At 37.3% G+C, this 21,298-nt stretch overlaps 1 protein-coding gene and 1 long non-coding RNA gene across 4 annotated transcripts; both read right to left on the reverse strand.

The window, feature by feature from the left end:
* Positions 1–329: 329 nt before the first annotated feature.
* On the reverse strand, positions 330–10,355 carry LOC111568838 (aminoacyl tRNA synthase complex-interacting multifunctional protein 1-like). Of its 2 annotated transcripts, none has more exons than XM_023270678.3 (4): positions 9,889–10,355; positions 5,221–5,273; positions 3,715–3,883; positions 330–1,834 (listed from the first exon to the last, which is right to left on the reverse strand). In XM_023270678.3, the coding sequence occupies exons 1-4, from the start codon at positions 10,259–10,261 to the stop codon at positions 1,668–1,670; spliced, it is 762 nt and encodes a 253-aa protein (XP_023126446.2). In that variant the 5' UTR covers positions 10,262–10,355; the 3' UTR covers positions 330–1,667. The 2 variants fall into 2 exon arrangements, with proteins under 2 accessions (XP_023126446.2, XP_023126444.2); XM_023270676.3 differs by having other exon boundaries at positions 5,065–5,273; positions 9,889–10,354.
* A 547-nt stretch (positions 10,356–10,902) lies between these two features.
* On the reverse strand, positions 10,903–18,881 carry LOC129348707 (uncharacterized). 2 transcript variants are annotated; one of them, XR_008601360.1, is made up of 3 exons: positions 18,213–18,809; positions 17,431–17,589; positions 10,903–13,546 (listed from the first exon to the last, which is right to left on the reverse strand). It is a non-coding gene; the product is annotated as an uncharacterized LOC129348707 (long non-coding RNA). The 2 variants fall into 2 exon arrangements; XR_008601359.1 differs by having other exon boundaries at positions 17,431–18,881.
* Positions 18,882–21,298: the final 2,417 nt, after the last annotated feature.

The raw sequence follows: 21,298 nt of genomic DNA on the forward strand, positions 1-21,298 counted from the left end.
TGCAGCAGTGTACTTTTATTGTGGTAACTGGATAAGATGGATTTTCTTTTTTCATTTCCTTGTGATGTAATGAATAACATTTTTGTTTATAATAAGCGTGATTCCGTTCCCCGTCCTGTACAGTCAAAAAAGTACCAGTAACATCGTGTCTTTTCCACTTCTCAGTTCCTGAATCACATCCCCATTCTTTAAGAGCAGTTGTTCAGTTCTTCCTATGAAAAAGGGGAAGAAAAGCTTTGCGTGTTTGGTTTTGCTTTTTTTTTGGTCATTTTCTGGGCATGGCTTGGACACAGGAACAGCATGAAGACAGCGTGTTTTGAAACCCAAGACACGTTGGTTTATTTATTTTTTCTTAAAATGATAAATATGCTCATCAGACATTGAGTATTTAAGCTCAAACACGTTTCATTGTGTACGACATATAAAAGTCAGCTAGTTTGTAGTAATATTCAAAAGACAGATACAAAAGTTCTTGGGTGAAGAAGCAGCAAAACACTTTCATATCCAAACCAATGACACAGAAACATCTGTTTTAAAAGTTCCTGGGAATCTGGGATTTGTTTGGATAACAGATAAAAATTGTATTATATGAAACACTAGGATATATAAGCACACCGATACATGGCACAGCGACTAATGTCCATCATTTGATGATAAACAAGTGTGCTCATATGGTTAAGAACAAGTAGCTCATTTTGACGTCTGACAGACTGGATTCATTTTCAACTCATATCAACACTGTTACAAAAAGCAAAACTGTTCAATGTCCCCTTTCTCGAAGGGACTTTTGCACCACCATTGTTCAATTGAAATGACATTTACAGTCTCACGGGAAAACATAATACTTTACAAAATAGTTCTCAAGAAAGCAGAATTCTCTGAAAGAATTTCGCTTTTCTTTCAACCATGCTGGATATTAGTGTTTTCATGTCACACTGAAGCAAGCCAACACACGTACTGCACATTATCATGGGGTAATGTAGCCCTCATTTGGTCAAATTGAGAACTACACATTTTCATTACAATGTACACTGCCATTCAAAAGTCTGGGGTCAGCCAGACAATTTGTTTTCCATGAAAACTAACACTTTTAATCATGTGCTAACATAACTGCACAAGGGTTTTCTAATCATCAATTAGCCTTTCAACACCATTAGCTAACACAATGTAGCATTAGAACACAGGAGTGATGGTTGCTGGAAATGTTCCTCTGTATCACTATGTAGATATTCCATAAAAAATCAGCCGTTTCCAGCTAGAATAGTCATTTACCACATTAACAATGTCTAGACTGGATTTCTGATTCATTTAATGTTATCTTCATTAAAAAAACAGCTTTTCTTTCAAAATAAGGACATTTGTAGGTGACCCCAAACTTCTGAACGGTAGTGTATATGTTGAATTTCCCATTTTTCTGAGGGCAAGTTATGTATGTAACAGTCATGTTCATGTCGGTCCAACAGAGGGTTCATCACTGTTAATTTTCAAAGCATGTGGACACTCAATCATCACACCCATGTGATGGCTAGATGTGTCATTTCAAAGCCATGAGCGTTAATATTCTGCTCTCACAGCCTCCACCCTCCTGGGAAGTCTTTCCACAAAATCTTGGGTCCTTTCCGGCTGCAGGGATTTGCACCGAGTTATTTCAGGCAGCTCTGTTTAGTTTATTTGATTTCACAATCGCTCATAGTTTGGCTTTTGCACACTCCTTTTCCAACCACTTCAAAGGCAGCTCCCTTGTAGGTGGCGACACACTGGCTGTCCGTACGCAGGTCTGGCTGCACCTCTTCCCACACCCTCTTTTTGGGGTTTAGCTCTCTGTCTGGTTCACCTGCATTCAAAAAAAGCAATTTGATACATTAGAATCCTCTCTGTGCTTTCAACATGTGCAGGATTTATGATTTCTAGGAATCCAGCAGAACCTTTTTGTAGCATGTCATACCCATGCGAATATACATCAGAAAAACCCGCAGCAACATGCTGCTGTAAGAGCCTCTGCTCTTCTAGGAAGGCTTTGTACAACATTATGTAAACTGGTTACAGAGCTTTTCTCCCAGCGAGCCACAAGGGACCAGTGAGGCCAGCAGTGAGGTTTGGCGATAAGGCCTGCTCAGTGTTGCTGTCCAATTCCTCCCTAAGGCATCTGGCAGAATTGAAGAAAACTATTTCTTTGTGGATCTGACTTTGCATGCATGGAGTCACTGTCAAGCTAGAGGAAATATAGTTCCTCTAAAAAGCATTCACCTCCCTGGAAGTTTCCCCATTTGAATCATAGTCAGTTCGTTTTTTCCCAAGAATTTATTCTATAAAAAAGGCTATTTTTGTGGCTCCACAGTGGCTTGGTGGTTAGCTCTTTCACCTTGCAGCTAGAAGATCCTTGGTTCACATCCCCACCTTCCTGGGATCTTTCTGCATGGAGTTTCCATGTTCTCTCTGTGCATGCGTGGGTTTTCTCCAGGTTCTCCAGCTTCCTCCCACAGTCAAAAGGTGAATTGGTAACTCTAAATTGTCCACAGGTGTGAATGTGAGTGTGATTGTTTGTCTCTATGTGTATCCCTGTGATAGACTGGTGACCTGTCCAGGGTGTCTCCTACCTTCACCCTCAGTCACCTGGGATAAACTCCAGCCCCCCTATGATCCTAATGAGGATAAAGAATTGTATAGATGATGGCTGGATGGACTAAAAATGTTTGCAATCTCTTATTTTAACTTACTGAGTTTTGAGAATTTTAAAAACTTCCAATTTTCTTGTTTTATCTACAAGGTGTTGCATGGACTCGTACCACCCCCCATGTCTGGCTTTCTTTTTAAAAAAAAAGGGCTCACAGTGGTTTCAGGACCAGGGCCTCCTTTAGAGGGGTCTGTGAGGTCCCACACAGAAAAACAGCCTTTGGACAAAATGTTCCTTCTGTGAAGGTCAGTAAGATCTGGAACAGTCTTCCACTCTCCATAAGTGAGTGTCCCACGTTACCAACCTTCAAAATTCACCTTAAACAGTGACTGAAAGTGAACCATTCTTGTGATCACTGACCTTTAACTTCCTGTATACTTTTTATAAGTGCTTTTATTGTGACCTATTCTCCTGTGTTTCACTGTCATGTTTTTTTTTTTTTTTTTTACCTGTCTAGGGACTGCGGATCTAAATTAGCATTGTTGCTATAATCCGGCATATTTACGTCTGTTGCTGTCTAAATAATGTTCATTAATGTGCACTGTCCCTATCAAATAAATTAATTACATATATTTTGTGTTTTTAATTCATTCATGTTACTTTGAGTAATCCTGTTTTCAGTGCCCATGAAAGAGTTATGTAAAAAAAAAAAAAAAAAAAAAGCCAAATTACTTTGACCATGATTCAATGTTGAACAGCAAATAAAAGGAAACGTTCCAGGGGGTTGACTGCTTTTTATCGGCAGTGTATTTAAGATTTCCTCTAAGTGGAATTACACCTATAAACTGTGTAATTAACTGTTGCACCACATGTCATTCTACCACATGCCAAATACTGAGGCAGGCCAGATTGTGCAATGAAAGCCTAACAAACTAGCAGTATGATCAAAACAAACAGAAAAACTGACGTGAGCAGAGGCGTGTTATCAACAGAGTAATAAGGTACTCACTGATGAGCACATATCTCTTGTGACTGTCTGGCTGAGAATTCAGGTAACATTTAGATTAGATTGTGAGGGTAAAGAAGTTCACTTTTAGGACCTGGGAATCCCTGGATAGTTACTCTGTCCCCTGGTTCGGCTCCACTCGGAGGATCAAGGATTTCCATCTTTTCTGGTGAGCTAGCACACATGATCACAGCCTGATTCATCATCCCTCTTGTCTTCACTGGCTTCAGGTTACACAGCACGACCACCAGGCGGTTCTGCATCTGCATTACGGACAGCAGATTAAATACATTTTACAAAGGACATATTTTTAACACATCATAAAATAAATGACAACAACTTGAACAATTTTGAACTGATCTCGTCTGTTTGAATGCTGGTCTAAGAATCCAACTCATACAACAATTCTAGTCAAAAACTCACAATGTGATGATGAATAGCAGGTTTTACAAAATAATAACATCACTCCTTAAGGCTCAGATTTTTTGCTGTATCTGTCTTGCGTCACTTAGGGTTTAGTGTGTTAAATTACTAAAACCAATAAACTTAGAAACTTTGTGGGTCTCACTTTGTGTAAATTACTTTCTCATGTTTTAACTGGACAGGGCTTTTCTCAGATTGCTGTTGCAAAATAGGAAAATCTCCATTGTGGAGCAAACAATGACAAGCATCATCATATAAATAACCTTAATAAACTAGTGGCAAGGCTGTGATAGAAAAGAGCATGCTTTGTCTTTCCATGTGCAGTCAGAAAGGACCTAATGAGGCAATAATATAAGAATGCTACATTGCCAGAATTTTAAAGAATCTCATCTTTATTTTTGTCCTTTTTTTCCCCTTCAGGCTCTGTGCTTCAGCCCATTCAAACTAAAACAATATAATGGAAAAAATAATTGATTGGGTTTACACTACCATTCAAAAAATTTGACAATTTAATGTTTTCCATGGAAAAATCACACTTTTATTCATGTGCTAACATAATCGCACAAGGATTTTCTAATCATCAATTAGCCTTTCAACACCATTAGCTAACATAATGTAGCATTAGAACACAGGAGTGATGGTTGCTGGAAATGTTCCTCTGTACCCCTATGTAGATATTCCATTAAAAATCAGCCGCTTCATTTAATGTCCTTATTTTTAAAAACAAAGCAGCTTTTTTTTTTTAAATGAAGGTAACATTAAATGATTCAGAAATACAATCTAGACATTGTTAATGTGGTAAATGACTATTCTAGCTGGAAACTGCAGATTCCTAATCCAGCCTGTAAAATGATGAGTGACCTTTCGAACAGGTGTTCTAGTTGACACTGTAGGTGCTTGGGCAGAAAAAATGCAGGTACCGTCTGAATATTTCACTGAAAATGGAGTAATAGTCATTTAAAAATTAAATTTTGTTCCAGAATTCCTTAATCTCACATCACATAAGACTATGATACTATACCTGGGCCCAGGATATGTGCTTGGCCAGTTCACTGACTACCGTCCTGGGAGACGCCTCGCCTACATCAATCTGTTCCACATACAGACTGTCGGTGTCTAGAAGCTGTACAGCCGTTATTATGCGTCCAACACGCAGGTCCAGACGAGACACATCTACCTTTTCATCCTCTTGGTCAGGAGATCCCGGCTTCTTTGCCACCTTCTGCCCTCCTGAAAGACACATATTGTCACATCAGACCATTACTTGCACCTCAGCTGCTCCATGCTGTACTGTGTGTACATCTGACACTGAGTCAAGGTAAGAACCAGACAGTGTTTAAGAGAGATGCTGAGCTTTGAGCTGGAGTTTTAAGTAAACTAATATGATGTTTACATTAAAAAAGGGTCTAAAGGCTTGGTTGTGCAAACGTACACACATGTAGTGGATGAGAGGCGCTAAAAAATTGCGGCTCACATGCTGCTAAGTCCTGCTTATTAAAAATGACAACAAAATGACACAAAAAAAAAATGAGTCTTTTAGTATCATTCCAGCCAGAATAGTGGTTTTGAGTTCAGGTGGTCCCTAAACATGTGAAGCATTAAAGCAGGGGAGGGCTATAATTATAGAAAATGCCGGTATTGAATTCAAATTAACCACATATCCAAAAAAACTACATTTTTCACCTTTATTTTGTATCCAGAGTCGGCTTCTCTTGGCTACTGGCGTATATGTGAAAACCACAGGCATTTTGGCCTAAATAACACACCAACTTTATCATCAGAATCATGTTGGCCATTATGTGGCCAAACTGAATGCAAGCAATCTTTTACAGGGGGTCCTCGACTTACAACGTCCTCGACCTACAGCGTTTCATCGTTACGTGGAACTAGTTGGTGAGCGGAGCAGACGAATACATCGTCATGAAGAGGCAGCCTCTGCGCTATAAGATGGCTTTGTTTACATTCGCCGGTTGTACACCACCCTGGATTGTGCTACATTCGCTAACTTTTTGCCCGTCATTATGGCTCCTAAGTGTGATCAAGTGGATCAAGTTGTAAAAACAAGGCGACATATTCTGTTAACTTGCCACTTGACAGACCATAAACAATGATAAGTTACCATATGACCACTCACAACACCCAGAATTCTCCAGGTATTATATTGCTTGCATTGTTGTAAGTCACAAGTGGCTGTTTAACCAGCAAGCATTTCTAAGCATTTAGTCAATACCATAAACACACTGCTATATTTTTGTATCCAGGCAGATCACACAACATCATACTAGCTTTGCAGCATGACTGACACTGACAGACAAAAATAAGCAGTAGCTTAGGGTGTTCAACCTCAAATCTGCACTATTTATTTTTTTCAAAAGGTGAGTTGAAGTACAGGGGTCCTCGGTTTATGACGTCCTCGACCTACAGCGTTTTGTCATTACGTCGGAACTGGTTATGGGCGGGTCCATGGTTTACAACATATGGCGTTTCGTTGGAACTGGTTATGTGAAACTAGTTGGCAAACGCACGAATACGTCGTCACGCAGTACTATAAGACGGCTTTGTTTACATTCGCTGGTTATACGGCACCTTGGATTTTGCTACATTCGATAACTTGTAACTTGTAAAATGATTGAATGAATGAAAATGAATCATTGGTATTCATGACATTTCTGAAGAACTGATCGGTATCGTGATACATGTAATGATTTTGTTTACATTTTCGCTGGAGTTTTGACTTACGGCAAAAATCAACTTATGATCCGTAGGAACGGAACTCCAACGTAAGTCAAGGACCCCCTGCACTTGATTTCATTCATTCTTGGACACCTTGCAAGTTGATTTTTGCTTTATTTTCCAGTAATTTGGGCAGGTTTAGGGTTAGAGGTGATGTCTATGACACTGTTATTTCAGAAGTTTTTCCTCTGGTTGAAAAGTTTCAGGAGAAGTTAACTATGTACAAGGAAGTCATAGGGCTAGTGAGGAACTTAACTCAGGAAAAAACTTAAGATGAAGCTATTTCTGATGTGTCCTCTATTCTCCTGGAACACTGGGTTTTGAGGAACATATATACAGTTTCTAGGCCAATGATCAAAACCAAATTGAAGGCAGAAGTCAAAGACCAATAGAATGAGCGATTAAGTGACATATGCCAGAGATAGAACCAGTCATGTTTTCAGGATGTTCAACACTGAAGGACGAAAGTGGAACATGCTTCCTCCTGAACAGTTTGGCGACAACCTTAAGGTTCTATAAGACAGGTCTACAGGGACACAGAGAGACTTCTGTTTGACCATGGAGCAACTCCCCTTACAGTAAGTTGCTGAATGAGCATAGCCTTTCGTGTACCAGACATTTCTTTTTGTGGTTGTTTTGCAGCTCTATGTAACTGTTTTGTATATTTGTGATAGTTTTATATCTTTTTGTGGCCGTTTTGTGCCTATTTATGATCATTTTGTGTCTCTTTTTGGCTGTTTTGTGTCTATTTGTGGTTGTTTTGTGTCTTTTTGTTGTTGTTTTGTGGTCATTTAGTTTATCTTTATGATTGTTTTGTATCTATTTGTGGTTGTTTTGTGTCTTTTGTGGTCATTTGCAATTCCCCTTATATTAGGTCTTGGCTGAATGAGCATAGCCTTTCGTTTGCCAGACATACAAGGATGCATATTGAACGTTCTCTGGAAAAACAATGATTCTGATCATAATTGTGGTATTTCATGAAATGCCAGTAGCCACAAGAAGTAAAATCCCTCAGAAAAATAAAGCTAAGATATCTTCTTGTTCGACAATAAGGACTGATTTAAACTCATTACCGGGTGTTTTTCCTCCCAAAAGGCATTTACAGCCTGCCCTTAATTAAAGCAAAGTCACTGTGAAATTAGTGTCGGCTTTAATTGCTTTTTCTTGATGCATGTTGTGATTTTGACAAGTTTCATTAATGTTGCTGAAAGGGAACACATGCTGCAGCCAGGAGCCCAAAATCCTGAGCAAAGTCTCAGCAGTCACAAGGAGGTGTAATATCAGCGCATGGCCCAAACTATTTGGACATACAAGCGTACGTGACTGTCGGTGTTGTGCCAAAAAACTGATTGCATTTCATGTTGAAGCTGTTTTGTGCAGTTTTATATAATTATACAGCTGCTTTTATCTGACTCTAGCAGTCAAAACGTCCAAATACACATCATTTGATTTCAAAGTCACATTTAAAAGTGTATTCAGGCCTTACAGTTAAGATATATTAAAGCCTTATAGTATTTTTTCCAGTGTTTAGTGTGTTTCTGGATGCTTTTTATATACACTACCGTTCAAAAGATTGGGCCCACTCTGACAATTTCATGTTTTCCATGAAAACTCACATTTTTATTCATGTGCTAACATAATAGCACAAGGGTTTTCTAATCATCCATTAGCCTTTCAACACCATTAGCTAACACAATGTTCCATTAGAGCAGAGGAGTGATGGTTGCTGGAAATGTTCCTCTGTACCCCTATGGAGATATTCCATTAAAAATCAGCCGTTTCCAGCTAGAATAGTCATTTACCACATTAACGATGTCTAGACTGGATTTCTGATTCATTTAATGTTATCTGCATTGAATGAAATTGCTTTTCTTTCAAAAAGAAGGACATTTCTAAATGACCCAAAACCTTTGAACGGCAGTGTATAAAATGAAGACATTATCTCCTTTGCAATTACCCTTCAAGCTATTATCTCTAGAATGTAAAATGAGGAATGAAATCAGTCACAATGTTGGGGCTTCACTCACTATTTTGCAAATATAAAACTGCATTATATGAGTTAAATAGGTCCATTTAAGCTATTTCAGCAGGTAAAAACAGTGTTTGTGGCCGGTGTTGTGCAAAAAAACTGACTGCGTTTCATGTTGAAGCTGTTTTGTGCAGTTTTATATAAGTATGCAGCTGCTTTTATATCAATCAAGCAGTCAAAACTTTCAAATACACATCATTTTATTTCTGTGCTAAGTGTAATAAGTGCAAGTGTAATTAGGCCGAACAGTTAAGATGTATTAAAGGCAATGCTATAGCATTTTTTCCAATGCTTAGGCTACGGTGTGTAATGTCATTTTTAATTAACATGATTTCTGGATGCCTTTTAGACAAAAAATGAAGAAATTATCTCCTTTGCAATCACCCTACAAGTTATTATTATTATTATATTATATTAGTTATTATTATCTGAAATGTAACCTCAGGAATGAAATTAGTTACAAGGTTGGGGCTCCACTCACTATTTGGCAAATAAAAATTTGTATTATATGAGTTAATTTGTCCTTTAAAGCTACTTCTGTAGCTAAAAACAACCACAGGCAAAGCAAAACACAGTGTTTGGGGCCGGTGTGCCAAAAAACTGATTGTGTTTCACGTTGAAGCTGTTTTGTGTAGTTTTATAAAAGTATACAGCTGCTTTTATCTGAATCAATATGTTCAAATACACATCATTTGATTTCAAAGTCATAGTTTCTAGTATAATCAGGCCTGATAGTTAGGATGCATTAAAGGCAATATAGTATTTTTTTCCAATGTTTAGGCTATGATGTGTCATGTCATTTTTAATTAACATGACTTCTGGATGCCTTTTATATAGCATATATATAGTAATAATGAAATCAGTCACAATGTTGGGGCTCCACTCACTATTTGGCAAAAATAAAATTGCATTAAATGAGTTCAATAGGTCCTTCAAAACTACTTCTGCAGGTAAAAACAACCACAGGTCACAGAGCAGGTTAAATAAAAATAGCAGTGACTAAATGATAACTGCTCCAACAGACTACAATCACTTTTTTGGCACCACCACCGGAGCTCTGTTCCCCAGACCTCCAGGACACACCTTTCGGCTTGCTGTAGGAGGACACTCGGCCGCGGAAGCCCATCTCGTGGAGCTCCCGGCGGATGGTGGTGGCGCTCACGTTGGCCCCGGAGGCGGTCTGAAACTCGGCGGTGAGAGCCTCTATGGAGGGCAGACTCTTCTCCATAGCCACCTTCTCCAGCACCTGGCGGTCCTGCTCCTTCAGCTTGTGCGGTCGGCCGCTCCGGGGCAGAGCCGTCGTTATTCCTCCGCGTTTCCACTTGAGGATCACGGAGCTGATGGTGGACCGAGGCAGGTTGAGCAGGGCGGAGATCTCCCGGATGGACTTCTTGCACAGGTAGCATCCGACCACGGTGCCGCGCTGGAAGTCGCTGAGTTCCTCTCCACGACCCATTCCGGCTGTAGTTGTCTGCAGACTACGGCTCCTCTACGGTCCTCTTCCCCTCTTCCTTGTGATGGTCCTCTGATACCCGAGGCTTCGACACATGCGCTGTAGCTCATGAAGCAAACGTATCGAGCCACTGTGCCGAGGCGTGGTTTGGTCACGTGACTCGTGACGTTTGACGCACTCAACCGCTTCGAATCACCTGATTGGTTCGGTTTGTTATGTGAATCACTCAGCGGGATCGAGTGTTCCGGGATAGGAGATCCCTATTTAGTGTTGTTCATTTGAATTGTTTTTCGCAGAATAGATTGGTTTTTTTGCTGTTGTTTTTGCTTTGAGAGTTAGTAGTATGTCAGATTTCATATTTCGTAGAGAATATATATATATATATATATATATATATATATATATATATATATATATATATATATATATATATATATATATATATATATATATATATATATATATATATATATATATATATATATTCCCAACTCACCACCCCCATGCTACAACACCTGGCACAGAACTTTGTCAGGTGCTTAGCTGACAGACTACAAACCAAAGAAAAGAACAGTTCACTGACTGTTGCTACACTCGTGGCTCTGCAGTTCAAAACTTTTGGATTCACCAATCAGAGTGGCAGCCAGTGTGAAAGAACATTTAATAACAGAATGCACAACAATTAACATAAAGAATGCCAAGCAGCAGTCATCTACGTCACAAGCACCACCACAGCCTCGTCCTCCACCACCAGCAGCACCTTCCACAGGTATTCTTTTTCTCTTCTGAATAGGGAATGACTGACATTTCTGGTGATGATGATGATGATCTTCAATATTTTCCAGTTCAACTGTGGAGCCTATTAGACGAAGACGCAAGTAGAGCCTGGCAAATGCAAAGCGCCACAGCGAATGCAATTGTAGAAAGAACGGCAGACCCACTGGCTTACTGGGCAACCCACAAAACTGTTTACCCAAACTTGTACAATGGAGCCAAACATTTCCTGTGTACCTCAGCCTCATCTGTGCCGTGTGAACAGGTTTTTTTTTTCTAAGGCTGGGGAGATAGTGAGTAAAAGAAGGAACTGCTTGAGTCCCAAACAATGTTCCCTGTAATTTTTCATGAGTCTGAGCAAACACACAAACTCCCTGAGCGTCCCTTGGACCACTCTTAGCAACATCAGACGTGTGCACTGTGGTCACACCAGCATCACATCCATTCAAGTTACATGGTTCATTAAAAGAATCAAATTACAGCATTTACATTTCTGTTAAGACACTTTGTCAACAGGAGCCCGTTGAAGGCTGCAGTGATTTTAGTGACACTACAATGTATAAGAGTGAAGTTATTGAATATTTGTCTCTACTGTTGCAGCAGTTTTGCAAATTGCAGACGGACCCTGTTCACTCCATAGACACCAATGTTATTCCTGTAGCTTGAAAGACAGCTACTTTTGATAAAACTGGGCTTGTAGCACATTGTCTGCCTTGCAACAATGGGAAAGAGGCACCGTTTATGTTTTGACAACCTATATCTAACGAGTTATTGATGCTGGAAGTCTGAATCTGTGAATATCTTTCCAACTTTACTGAACTTGGGGCCACTACCACCTAAGGAGTGATATATTTAATTTTGAAAAAAGCATTTAGCCATACTTACAGCTTTAAGTGCTTTATTAACACGGAACTAAACATTTTGTATTGTTTTGTTATCACAGGTTCTGTCTGAAAAGAGGTGGCATCATTTTAAACAGTGAAATCAAACTAATAAAATGTAATGACCAACCAGTGAGTAATACTGGATTCTGCAAAAACATAAACAACTTTTTGAAAAATCTAAATCTTATCTTAACACAGTTAATGTATTAACTTATTTTTGTGTGTATGCATGTATTTATTGATTTATTTAGTACTGTTAACATATCAGAGTTCTGAGTGAATTTTTCTTAAGATAGTCAAAGGCCATTTATTGATTACATATAGGCTCTTAAATGTTTATTAAAAACTAAAAAGCATTTTTAAAAAAACAACTTAGGCATTTATTGAGTCACTAAAATACTGTCGAGTACAGACCACATCAGCATGATTATAAGCATCCTCTGGTAAATGAACAACCAGATACTGATGTCTCTCACCATATGGACTTCAGGAGATGACTGGGGGATGATAAACTGTGACCTACTGGTTGGGTTCTCTCTGTTCTCATGTTTCTTACATGTTTGTCCCCTGACAGCCGGGTCCTAATGTTTTTTGAGCAACACACCATACTATGACGTTTTTACAATGATGGTTCTACTATGGAACCAGTTTGACATGTTCAGGTGTTCTTTGTGTGAAAACTCAGAGATTTCAGGTATCAGAAGGTGGTTTTCAGCTTTCTTTGTTAACTTTCTGCCTCAACTTTAAACTAAATTTCCTTCACTAACCCAGCCCTCTGGACTTCCAGGAAGCTGTGTTCCTATTGGCTGTCCAGGTGGCTGTGTTCCTATTGGCTGTCCAGGTGGCTGTGTTCCTATTGGCTGTCCAGGTGGCTGCTAGGTGTTATCAGGAACACCTGAGCAGCTCAGTGTCTTCCTGCTTTATTTAGCTGCAGACAAACATTTCCTCTGATTCTCTTCACCACAGATCCGGGTTTAGCTCCATTGCTTTAGTTTGTTCTTTAGGTGTTGGCTTGCAGCTTCCAGCAGTAACATCGTCTTTAATGTGTTTCTTGGTGTGTTTTAGGGCTTTGTACTGGATAGTTGTCTTGGTAAATGTGGTTCTTTAGCCACAGTTAACACATGGTGCTACTGTGTGCAGTGATTAGTGGATTTGGTGCAGCTGAGTTGTGTCTTTATCTTGGCTGTAGTGAGTCTTTAGAGGTTTTTGATCAGACACATTCTGTGTTCTTGTTTGAGAACCGATGTTGATTGTCCAGAAGGTAAGAGTTCCTGTCCTGATTCTCTGTTCTCAGAGGTTCTCTGGTAGGCTGCAGGAGACTTTAGCATTTGGGTTGTGCTAGTTTGGTTTTTGTATGGTTTCATTTGGACGACTATCTTGAGGCCCCTCCATGTGGTTTAGTGAGGTTTTCTGCAACAGTTCTACAAAGCAACCTGCAGCAGAAGAGACTTTGAGAGTTTTTAGGAAGTTCTGGAGACCAGACTTTAGAGCAGCAGAAACATTTGTCAGCAGTTTGAGCAGGAGAAGGTGAGCTTCAGAGTAGAAATGAGACAGAAACCTTCTTGACCCGTGTGGTGAGGTCCTGTACCAAGAGTTTGAGCAGGTTGTGAAGAGTCTGTAGTTCTTTGGTCTGAAAGCACAAGAAGAGTCGACTCATTAAAGGAGAAAACAGGAGATATGGTTGGTTCTTCTGTTGCTCTGCAGTTTCCTTAGACTGAATATCAAGTTTATATTTTAAATGATTTCCCATGTGAGCCCAAGAAGATTTCAATAAACTCCCTCCATCCCCTGGACAGAACATATTTTATTACCATGTTAAATGTTTTTTTTTTTTTTTTTTTTAAATGTTTTTGAGTTTTAATCATAGTTTTTTCTCTTTGCTTGTTTCGTTTTGTCATCTGTGTAAAAGGTGCTAAACAAATAAAGTTGAATTGATAAACTGAATAATTGACTAACTCATGATTGTGACAACAGAAGTATTTTCATTGTGATTTCAGGGTTTATTTCATTTTTAAGGTTGGGGTTGAAATCTTGACAGAAAAAGAAGATTAAAGAAATAAACTACATAACAAAAAGCAATTAAATCAAACAAAAAAAAATTCATATAATAAAACTTTTAAAAAGTTTTATTATGAAAAAGATTTAAGAAATTTAAGATGTAATTTTCTAATTAAACATTTAATTTTTTATTAAATGTTTTGTCTTTTTAAAGGTTTAATAATCTAATTAAAGGTTTTGCATTTTTAAAAATGTTTAATATTCTTTAATTTTATTTTTTAAATGTTTAATTATGGAAAATATTTTATCTGTAATTTTTAATATTTGTATTTTAAAAATTTTGTTTAATTTCATAATGACATGTATTGTATCTTGCTGAATTATCTAATTCAATATTTTGTCTGTTTAATAGACTTAAACATTAATTACAATTAAATTTTTATTTATTTATTTATTTATTTATTTATTTATATATATATATATATATATATATATATATATATATATATATATATATATATATATATATGTAAATATACCACCTTTTAATGTTTAGTTTTCTTTTTAAATGCTTCATTGTATTTTCTGTTTAATTCCTATTTGAAGTTTTATTGTCTTTAAGATGTAATTTTCTATTTAAACATTTAATTTTTTAATTAAATGTTTTGTCTTCTTAAAGGCTTAATAATCTAATTAAGAAATTTAAGATGTAATTTTCTAATAAAACATTTAATTTTGTAATTAAACGTTTTGTCTTTTTAAAGGTTTAATGATCTAATTAAATGTTTTGCATTTTTTAAAATGTTTAATAGTGTTCTTGTTTAATTGTATTTTTTTTTTTAAATGTTTCATGATGGAAAGTATTTCATCTGTAATTTGTAATATTTGTATTATGAAAAATTTGTTTAATTTCATACTGACATGTATTGTATCGTGTTGAATTATCTCATTCAATATTTTTGTCTGTTTAATAGAGTTAAACATTAAATTACATTAAATTATATTAAACAGACAAAATATTGAATGAGATAATTCAACACGATACAATACATGTCAGTATGAAATTAAACAAATTTTTCATAATACAAATATTACAAATTACAGATGAAATACTTTCCATCATGAAACATTTAAAAAAAAAAATACAATTAAACAAGAACACTATTAAACATTTTAAAAAATGCAAAACATTTAATTAGATCATTAAACCTTTAAACAGACAAAACATGGGTACCCGTATAGCTCAACGGGTTAAGTGGGTGATTCATGTGCAGAGGCTGGTCCCCGACGCAGCGGCCCGGGTTCGATTCCCGCTCCCGGCCCTTTGCTGCAAGTCTTCTCCCGACTCTTCTCCCCTGTTTTCTGTCTGTCTCTCACTATGCCTATCCGATAAAAGGCCAAAAAAAAGACAAAACCTTTAGTTAAAAAATTTAATGTTTAATTAGAAAATTACATCTGAAAGACAATAAAACTTCAAATAGGAATTACACAGAAAATACAATGAAGCATTTAAAAAGAAAATTAAACATTGAAAGGTGGTAAAACATTTAAAAAGAAAAACCTTAAAGATTTAATCGAAACATTAAATATTAGGAAAGAAAACAAACTCAAACAAGCCAATAAAACATTTGGAAAAACAATTAAACATTAAAAAGACAAAACATTTGGAAATCAAATCAGACATTAGAAAAGAATAAAAGGTGAGAAAAGAGCAAAACTAAATGTTTAAGAAGAATCAAACTAAAGATGAAACATTTGAAAAGACACCAGTTAGACTTTAGAAGATCAAATTAAACAGAAGAGACAATAAAACGATGAAAAAGAGCAAAGACAGATGAAGGTCTTAAAGCGTTTTCTAGTCTGAAACGAAAACATCAAGTTGTTTCTTCAAACATTTCCTCTTTCTATGTTCTTGGTTTGATTGTGGATAGATTTACTAAGAACTCATTTCAGAAAACTGCTTTCCAGATAAAGTCTACTAGTAGTTGAAGGCATTGATCAAACTCATGTTACCTTCTGATCTCCACAAACTTTACTGTTCAGTGAAGAGAATCAAAGTTTGTTGAGGATTTCTAAAAAACCCACAGGTGAAGGTCTGAGAAGAACTCAGATGGATGGTCTAAATGTGAAATCAAGACTCATGGTCACAAGTTTTAAGGCTTCTGTTAACCAGAAAGTTCAAACTAACAGAGAAGTACTGAGAAACTTTTAAAAATTCAGTCCTCAGACTGTCTGAATATTTTGTCTGTTTAATATAATTTAATGTAATTTAATGTTTAACTCTATTAAACAGACAAAAATATTGAATGAGATAATTCAACAAGATACAATACATGTCATTATGAAATTAAACAAAATTTTTAAAATACAAATATTAGAAATTACAGATAAAGTATTTTCCATCATTAAACATTTAAAAAATACAATTAAACAAGAAGAATGTGAAACATTTTTAAAAATGCAAAACATTTAATCAGATTATTAAACTCTTAAAAAGACACAACATGGGTGCCCATATAGCTCAACGGGTTAAGCAGGTGACCTATGTACGGGGGCTGGTTCCTGACGCAGCGTCCCGGGTTCGAGTCTCGCTCGTGGCCCTTTGCTGCAAGTCTTCCCCTGACTCTTCTCCCCTGTTTCCTGTCTGTCTCTCACTACACCTATCCAATAAAAAGACAAAACATTTAATTAAAAAATTAAATGTTTAATTAGAAAATTATATCTTAAAGACAATAAAAGTTCAAATAGGAATTACACAGAAAATACAATGAAGGATTTAAAAAGAAAATTAAACATTAAAAGGTGGTAAAACATTTAAAAAGAAAAACCTTAAAGATTTAATCGAAACATTAACAGACTGTCTGAAGGTTCAAACTAACAGAGAAGTACTCAGGAACTTAGAAGATATCAGTCTTTGGACTGTCTGGAAGTTCAATCTAACAGAGAACTACTGTGGGACTTAGAAAATTTCAGCCCTCAGACTGTCTGAAAGCTCAGGTCCTGAGGACTCGGGAGGTCTGGAGGCTTTGAAAGTCTTGGAACTGAGGGTTCAACCCTCCAGCACAAAGGCTAAAGTCCAACCTCCTGAGAAAAACGATCGAGTCGAGACTCAAGTTAAAAAAACTCGAAAATGGCAAAAAAATCGATGATAAATGCGCAAAAAAAATAAATAAATAAGTATCTGAGTGAGTAGCTCAGGGGATAAGAAGAGAGATTACTAAGTGTAAGGTAGTAGGTTCAAGACCTGCCACTGGCATTTTTCTTTGTCAGGATTTTGATAAAATTTAAGAAGGGTCTGGTCTTGAACCAGCAACCTGCAGCTCTACAGATAAACCCTTAACTCACTGAGCTACAGATCAGAGGAAAAGAAGTAATTTCATCGTCCCTTTGGCATCGTAGTTAATAAAGTCACCACATGGGTGGGGCCAAGGCGGAGTCTGGGTAGAGAGTAGGCGGGGAGGTGGGTGGCGGCCTCCCCCCTCTACAGACCTGACCGTGAACACTGTCGACACCCACCTGAGGGAGACGCTGCCTAAGATCTCAAGGCTGCTTGGTCGTGGTCTTTCTGGCACGTACTCTTCCAAGATGAGCCGGGAAGTTTAACACTGATGGAATGACACCAGGTCTAAGCCGACAAACTTCCAATTCCTCCTCAACCCATAGTCTCTGGGAAACCTACATGGAGTAAGAAAAGTAGACAGAGAAGTAATTAAGTCTGTAGACAACATATTAAAAAGAAATCATGCTAATAAATTAAGTACAAATAACCGAATTCGCCAGTATACTGGAGACCAGAGCTATTTAATTTGATAAGTATAACCTTGTTTAGTAACATTTCTATTATTTGAGAGCAGTCCTAAAGAACTGCCTGTAATCCCAATCATAAAATGGGTTTGGAGGAAGAACATAGATGGTAATCTGGATATACATGAGTTAGGCTTTATAAGTACTATTGGTAGTATTGGTGGTAGTAATAGCAATGTGACTACTACTAGTAGTAGTGGTAGGACACTACTGCTGCTGATACTGGCACTGCTACTACAACTTGTAATACTATTACAAATGCTGATACTTCTACGACTCTGACAGCTGTTTATACTACTACTGCTGCTTGTACTTTTAGTATTACTACTACTGCTTGTACAACTATACTACAGCTACTATTAATCGTCTGGTATTTGCCTGTCAAGCTGCTAGCTCGCATTAGTGTTTTGCTCGTGGCTAACTAGTTAGCTCTCATAGACTGGAAGCTCTCAACAAGATTTCATAATGAAAAAAGAGCCAAAAACTATTCTTACCTATGAAAAGTCATTCCAAGTTTCCTTGTCTCAATCGTACGACGTAGTGTGTAACTGTATGCAGCACAGTGAGACGGCATACTTGTTTCCGTTTTCACGCCGTCTACATCAACGGAATGCACTGAAACTTTGCCCCCACTAGCTTAGCCTCGCTGTAGCACGCAGCTCAAAGGGGCGTGTCCTATCTACTCATTCATATCTATGAGAACAACGGTGGCTGCACATAAGGACGCCTGACGTTGATTAGCTGCGTAAATACCATTATATACAGTCTATGGTAAATACGTATGTGAATCGCATCATTGGCTGCAGCAGCCAGTCACCGGTCACTCACTGACTCACACTGAAAAATAGCACAGAATGAATTGTTACGTGTTTATTTTATTTACAATTTAGGTTGGATTTTTTTTTGTGCGCAGCGCAGATTTTCTGTGCGCGGAGACCGTGTCAGCAGTGCGCAATTGCGCACACGCGCAGCTTAGAGGGAACAGTGGTCCCAAAACTGTTGATAAATTATTTCCCAATAAAAACTCATAACCAGTTACATAAGCACACCCTCTTTACTGACCTCTTTACCAATAAACCCCAAGACATACTTTGCCAAAATCCATAATAATCCATAAAATCTTTATTTGCACCAGCCCCATGTGAAAATGACATCAGTCTGTATTTGTAGAGCATCTCATGAATGTAGCAGCACCGTTTAAATGTTTCATAACACAGAATATAAGCAAAGAGTATATAGGGATACAGACAAACATGGGAAATAAGAAACGTGCTCTTCAATAGTTATTGTCATTATTATTACTAGTAATATTATTTTTGTGTCCACTACAACCCATACAATCATCTAGTGTAGTCAAACAGGAATGTGTGCATGGCGAATCAAATCCAAAACAATCCATGAACGACCACGTCTTGATTGCACTTCATTTTATTGACCACTAGATGTCCTACTCGAGCACTGTGTGTCATTGAGGCCTCGAGTAATGAACCATGTTTTGAATGAAGTGTCGAAGCTTCAACAAAGCCTCGATCAGCCATCACTACCTCTTCCCCTCTTCCCCTCTTCCTCTCCTCCTCCTCCTCCTCCTCCTCCTCCCTCCTCCATGGAACGGCTCCCTGCTCTTCTTCTGCGGCACCGGCGGCTTCCAGCGCCGGTTTAAACAGCGCCGAACACATTATTGCCCCCCGCAGGAGGAAAAGAGAATTACAACAACAACCATTCAGAAACTACACTGACTCAAAATGTTCGTCACATACACTACCCTTCAAACTTTTGGCAATTTCATGTTTTCCATGAAAACTCACACTTTTATCCATGTGCTAACATAACTGCTCAAGGGTTTTCTAATCATCAATTAGCCTTTCAACAACATTAGCTAACACAATGTAGCATTAGAACACAGGAGTGATGGTTGCTGGAAATATTCCTCTGTACCTCTATGTAGATATTCCATTAAAAATCAGCTGTTTCCAGCTAGAATAGTTATTTAGCACATTAACAATATCTAGACTGTATTTCTGATTCATTTAACGTTATCTTCATTGAAAGAAATGGTTTTCTTTCAAAAATAAGGACATTTCTAAGTGACCCCAAACTGTTGAACAGTATTATAAAATTTGTGCAGTCTGTTCCAGAATTGGAGGACATTTTGCACCCCACCCATCAAATTTCAAATAATCCATGTACAAAATACTAAAACGTGCAGTTGTTGTGTAAATTTACTTGTCCTTAGACCAAATCTAACAAGAAATAGGAGAAAAGAATGTTTGAAAATATTTTTTAAAACACCAAATAAGTCTGGAGTTCCTCCTAAAATGCCATTTTTTTCTCTTGTCCCACCCCCCTGATAACCAAATTGAATCTCAAATAAAACAGTTAAAATGCAACCTAACCTTTTTTTTTGGTATTATTTTTTTTCATTGATGTCTCTGGTAATTATGGGGAAAAAAAGTTAATCAACATAATATTTGAAATAATAATTATAATGTAATGAACGTGTGTCCCACAACAGCCTTATTAGCATAACCTTTTTAGCTGGTAGAAGAAGAAAACACTGAATCACATGAAACGCTGGAATTAACATCATCAAACAGTTTTCCAAAAGAATGGGTAGAGCAAAGCTATGTCCTCTCTTCTATTTTTCATATTTTCATAACATTGTCAGCATTGATTGTCTCACTCTACCTCATGCAACCCAGTTATTCATATTATCAGGATGAGATTAATTCTAATAATAATTCTTTTTACTTTTTTCTTGACTGTTTTCCATCAGTCAGTTTGTCCTCTTGGTCAGCAGTAACAGCTAAATATCAAGCTTCTACTGCTGAGAAAAAGATCACATTAGCATGGATTAGCAACCGTGTTACTGTGATTAGAGTAGGGTTAGCAAACAACGAATAAAACATGAAATAAAAATGGTACCACTGATGTGTAAGCTGAGCCAATCAAGCCTTTGATAGTTTATTACCTATTATTGATGAATATGGAGCAGAAAACTATAAAAGAGATGGTTTATTTTTCAAACATTTTGAAGCCCAAATGTCCTACAATCTTGGAACGACCCTAATACATCTGAGAGGAGATACAACACAAGCAAGGATCTTGTCAGGAGAAAAGATTCAAGATTCAAGATTCAAGATTCAAGATTCAAGACCTTTATTTATCACAAACACAATTATACATAATATAATGCGCTGTGAAATGTATTGTGCACCTGTTCCAGACCAAAACAATAAGAATAATAAGAATAAAGATATACAAGAAATAAATATGCATCTATCTATCTATCTATCTGTCTGTCTGTCTGTCTGTCTGTCTGTCTGTCTGTCTGTCTGTCTGTCTGTCTGTCTGTCTGTCTGTCTGTCTGTCTATCTATCTATCTATCTATCTATCTATCTATCTATCTATCTATACATACATACATACATACATACATACATACATACATAGAAATAAGCAAAATAAATATAAAAGTGTCAAATAGTGCAAAATAACATACAAGGTGAAGTGTTAACAGTATGGTTGATATGCAGGTTGATTGTCTATTGAGTCTATTGTTTCAGGTTCAGCAGGTGGACAG

Source organism: Amphiprion ocellaris, chromosome 4, assembly GCF_022539595.1.
Source record: "Amphiprion ocellaris isolate individual 3 ecotype Okinawa chromosome 4, ASM2253959v1, whole genome shotgun sequence".
NCBI classification, from domain to species: Eukaryota; Metazoa; Chordata; class Actinopteri; family Pomacentridae; genus Amphiprion; species Amphiprion ocellaris.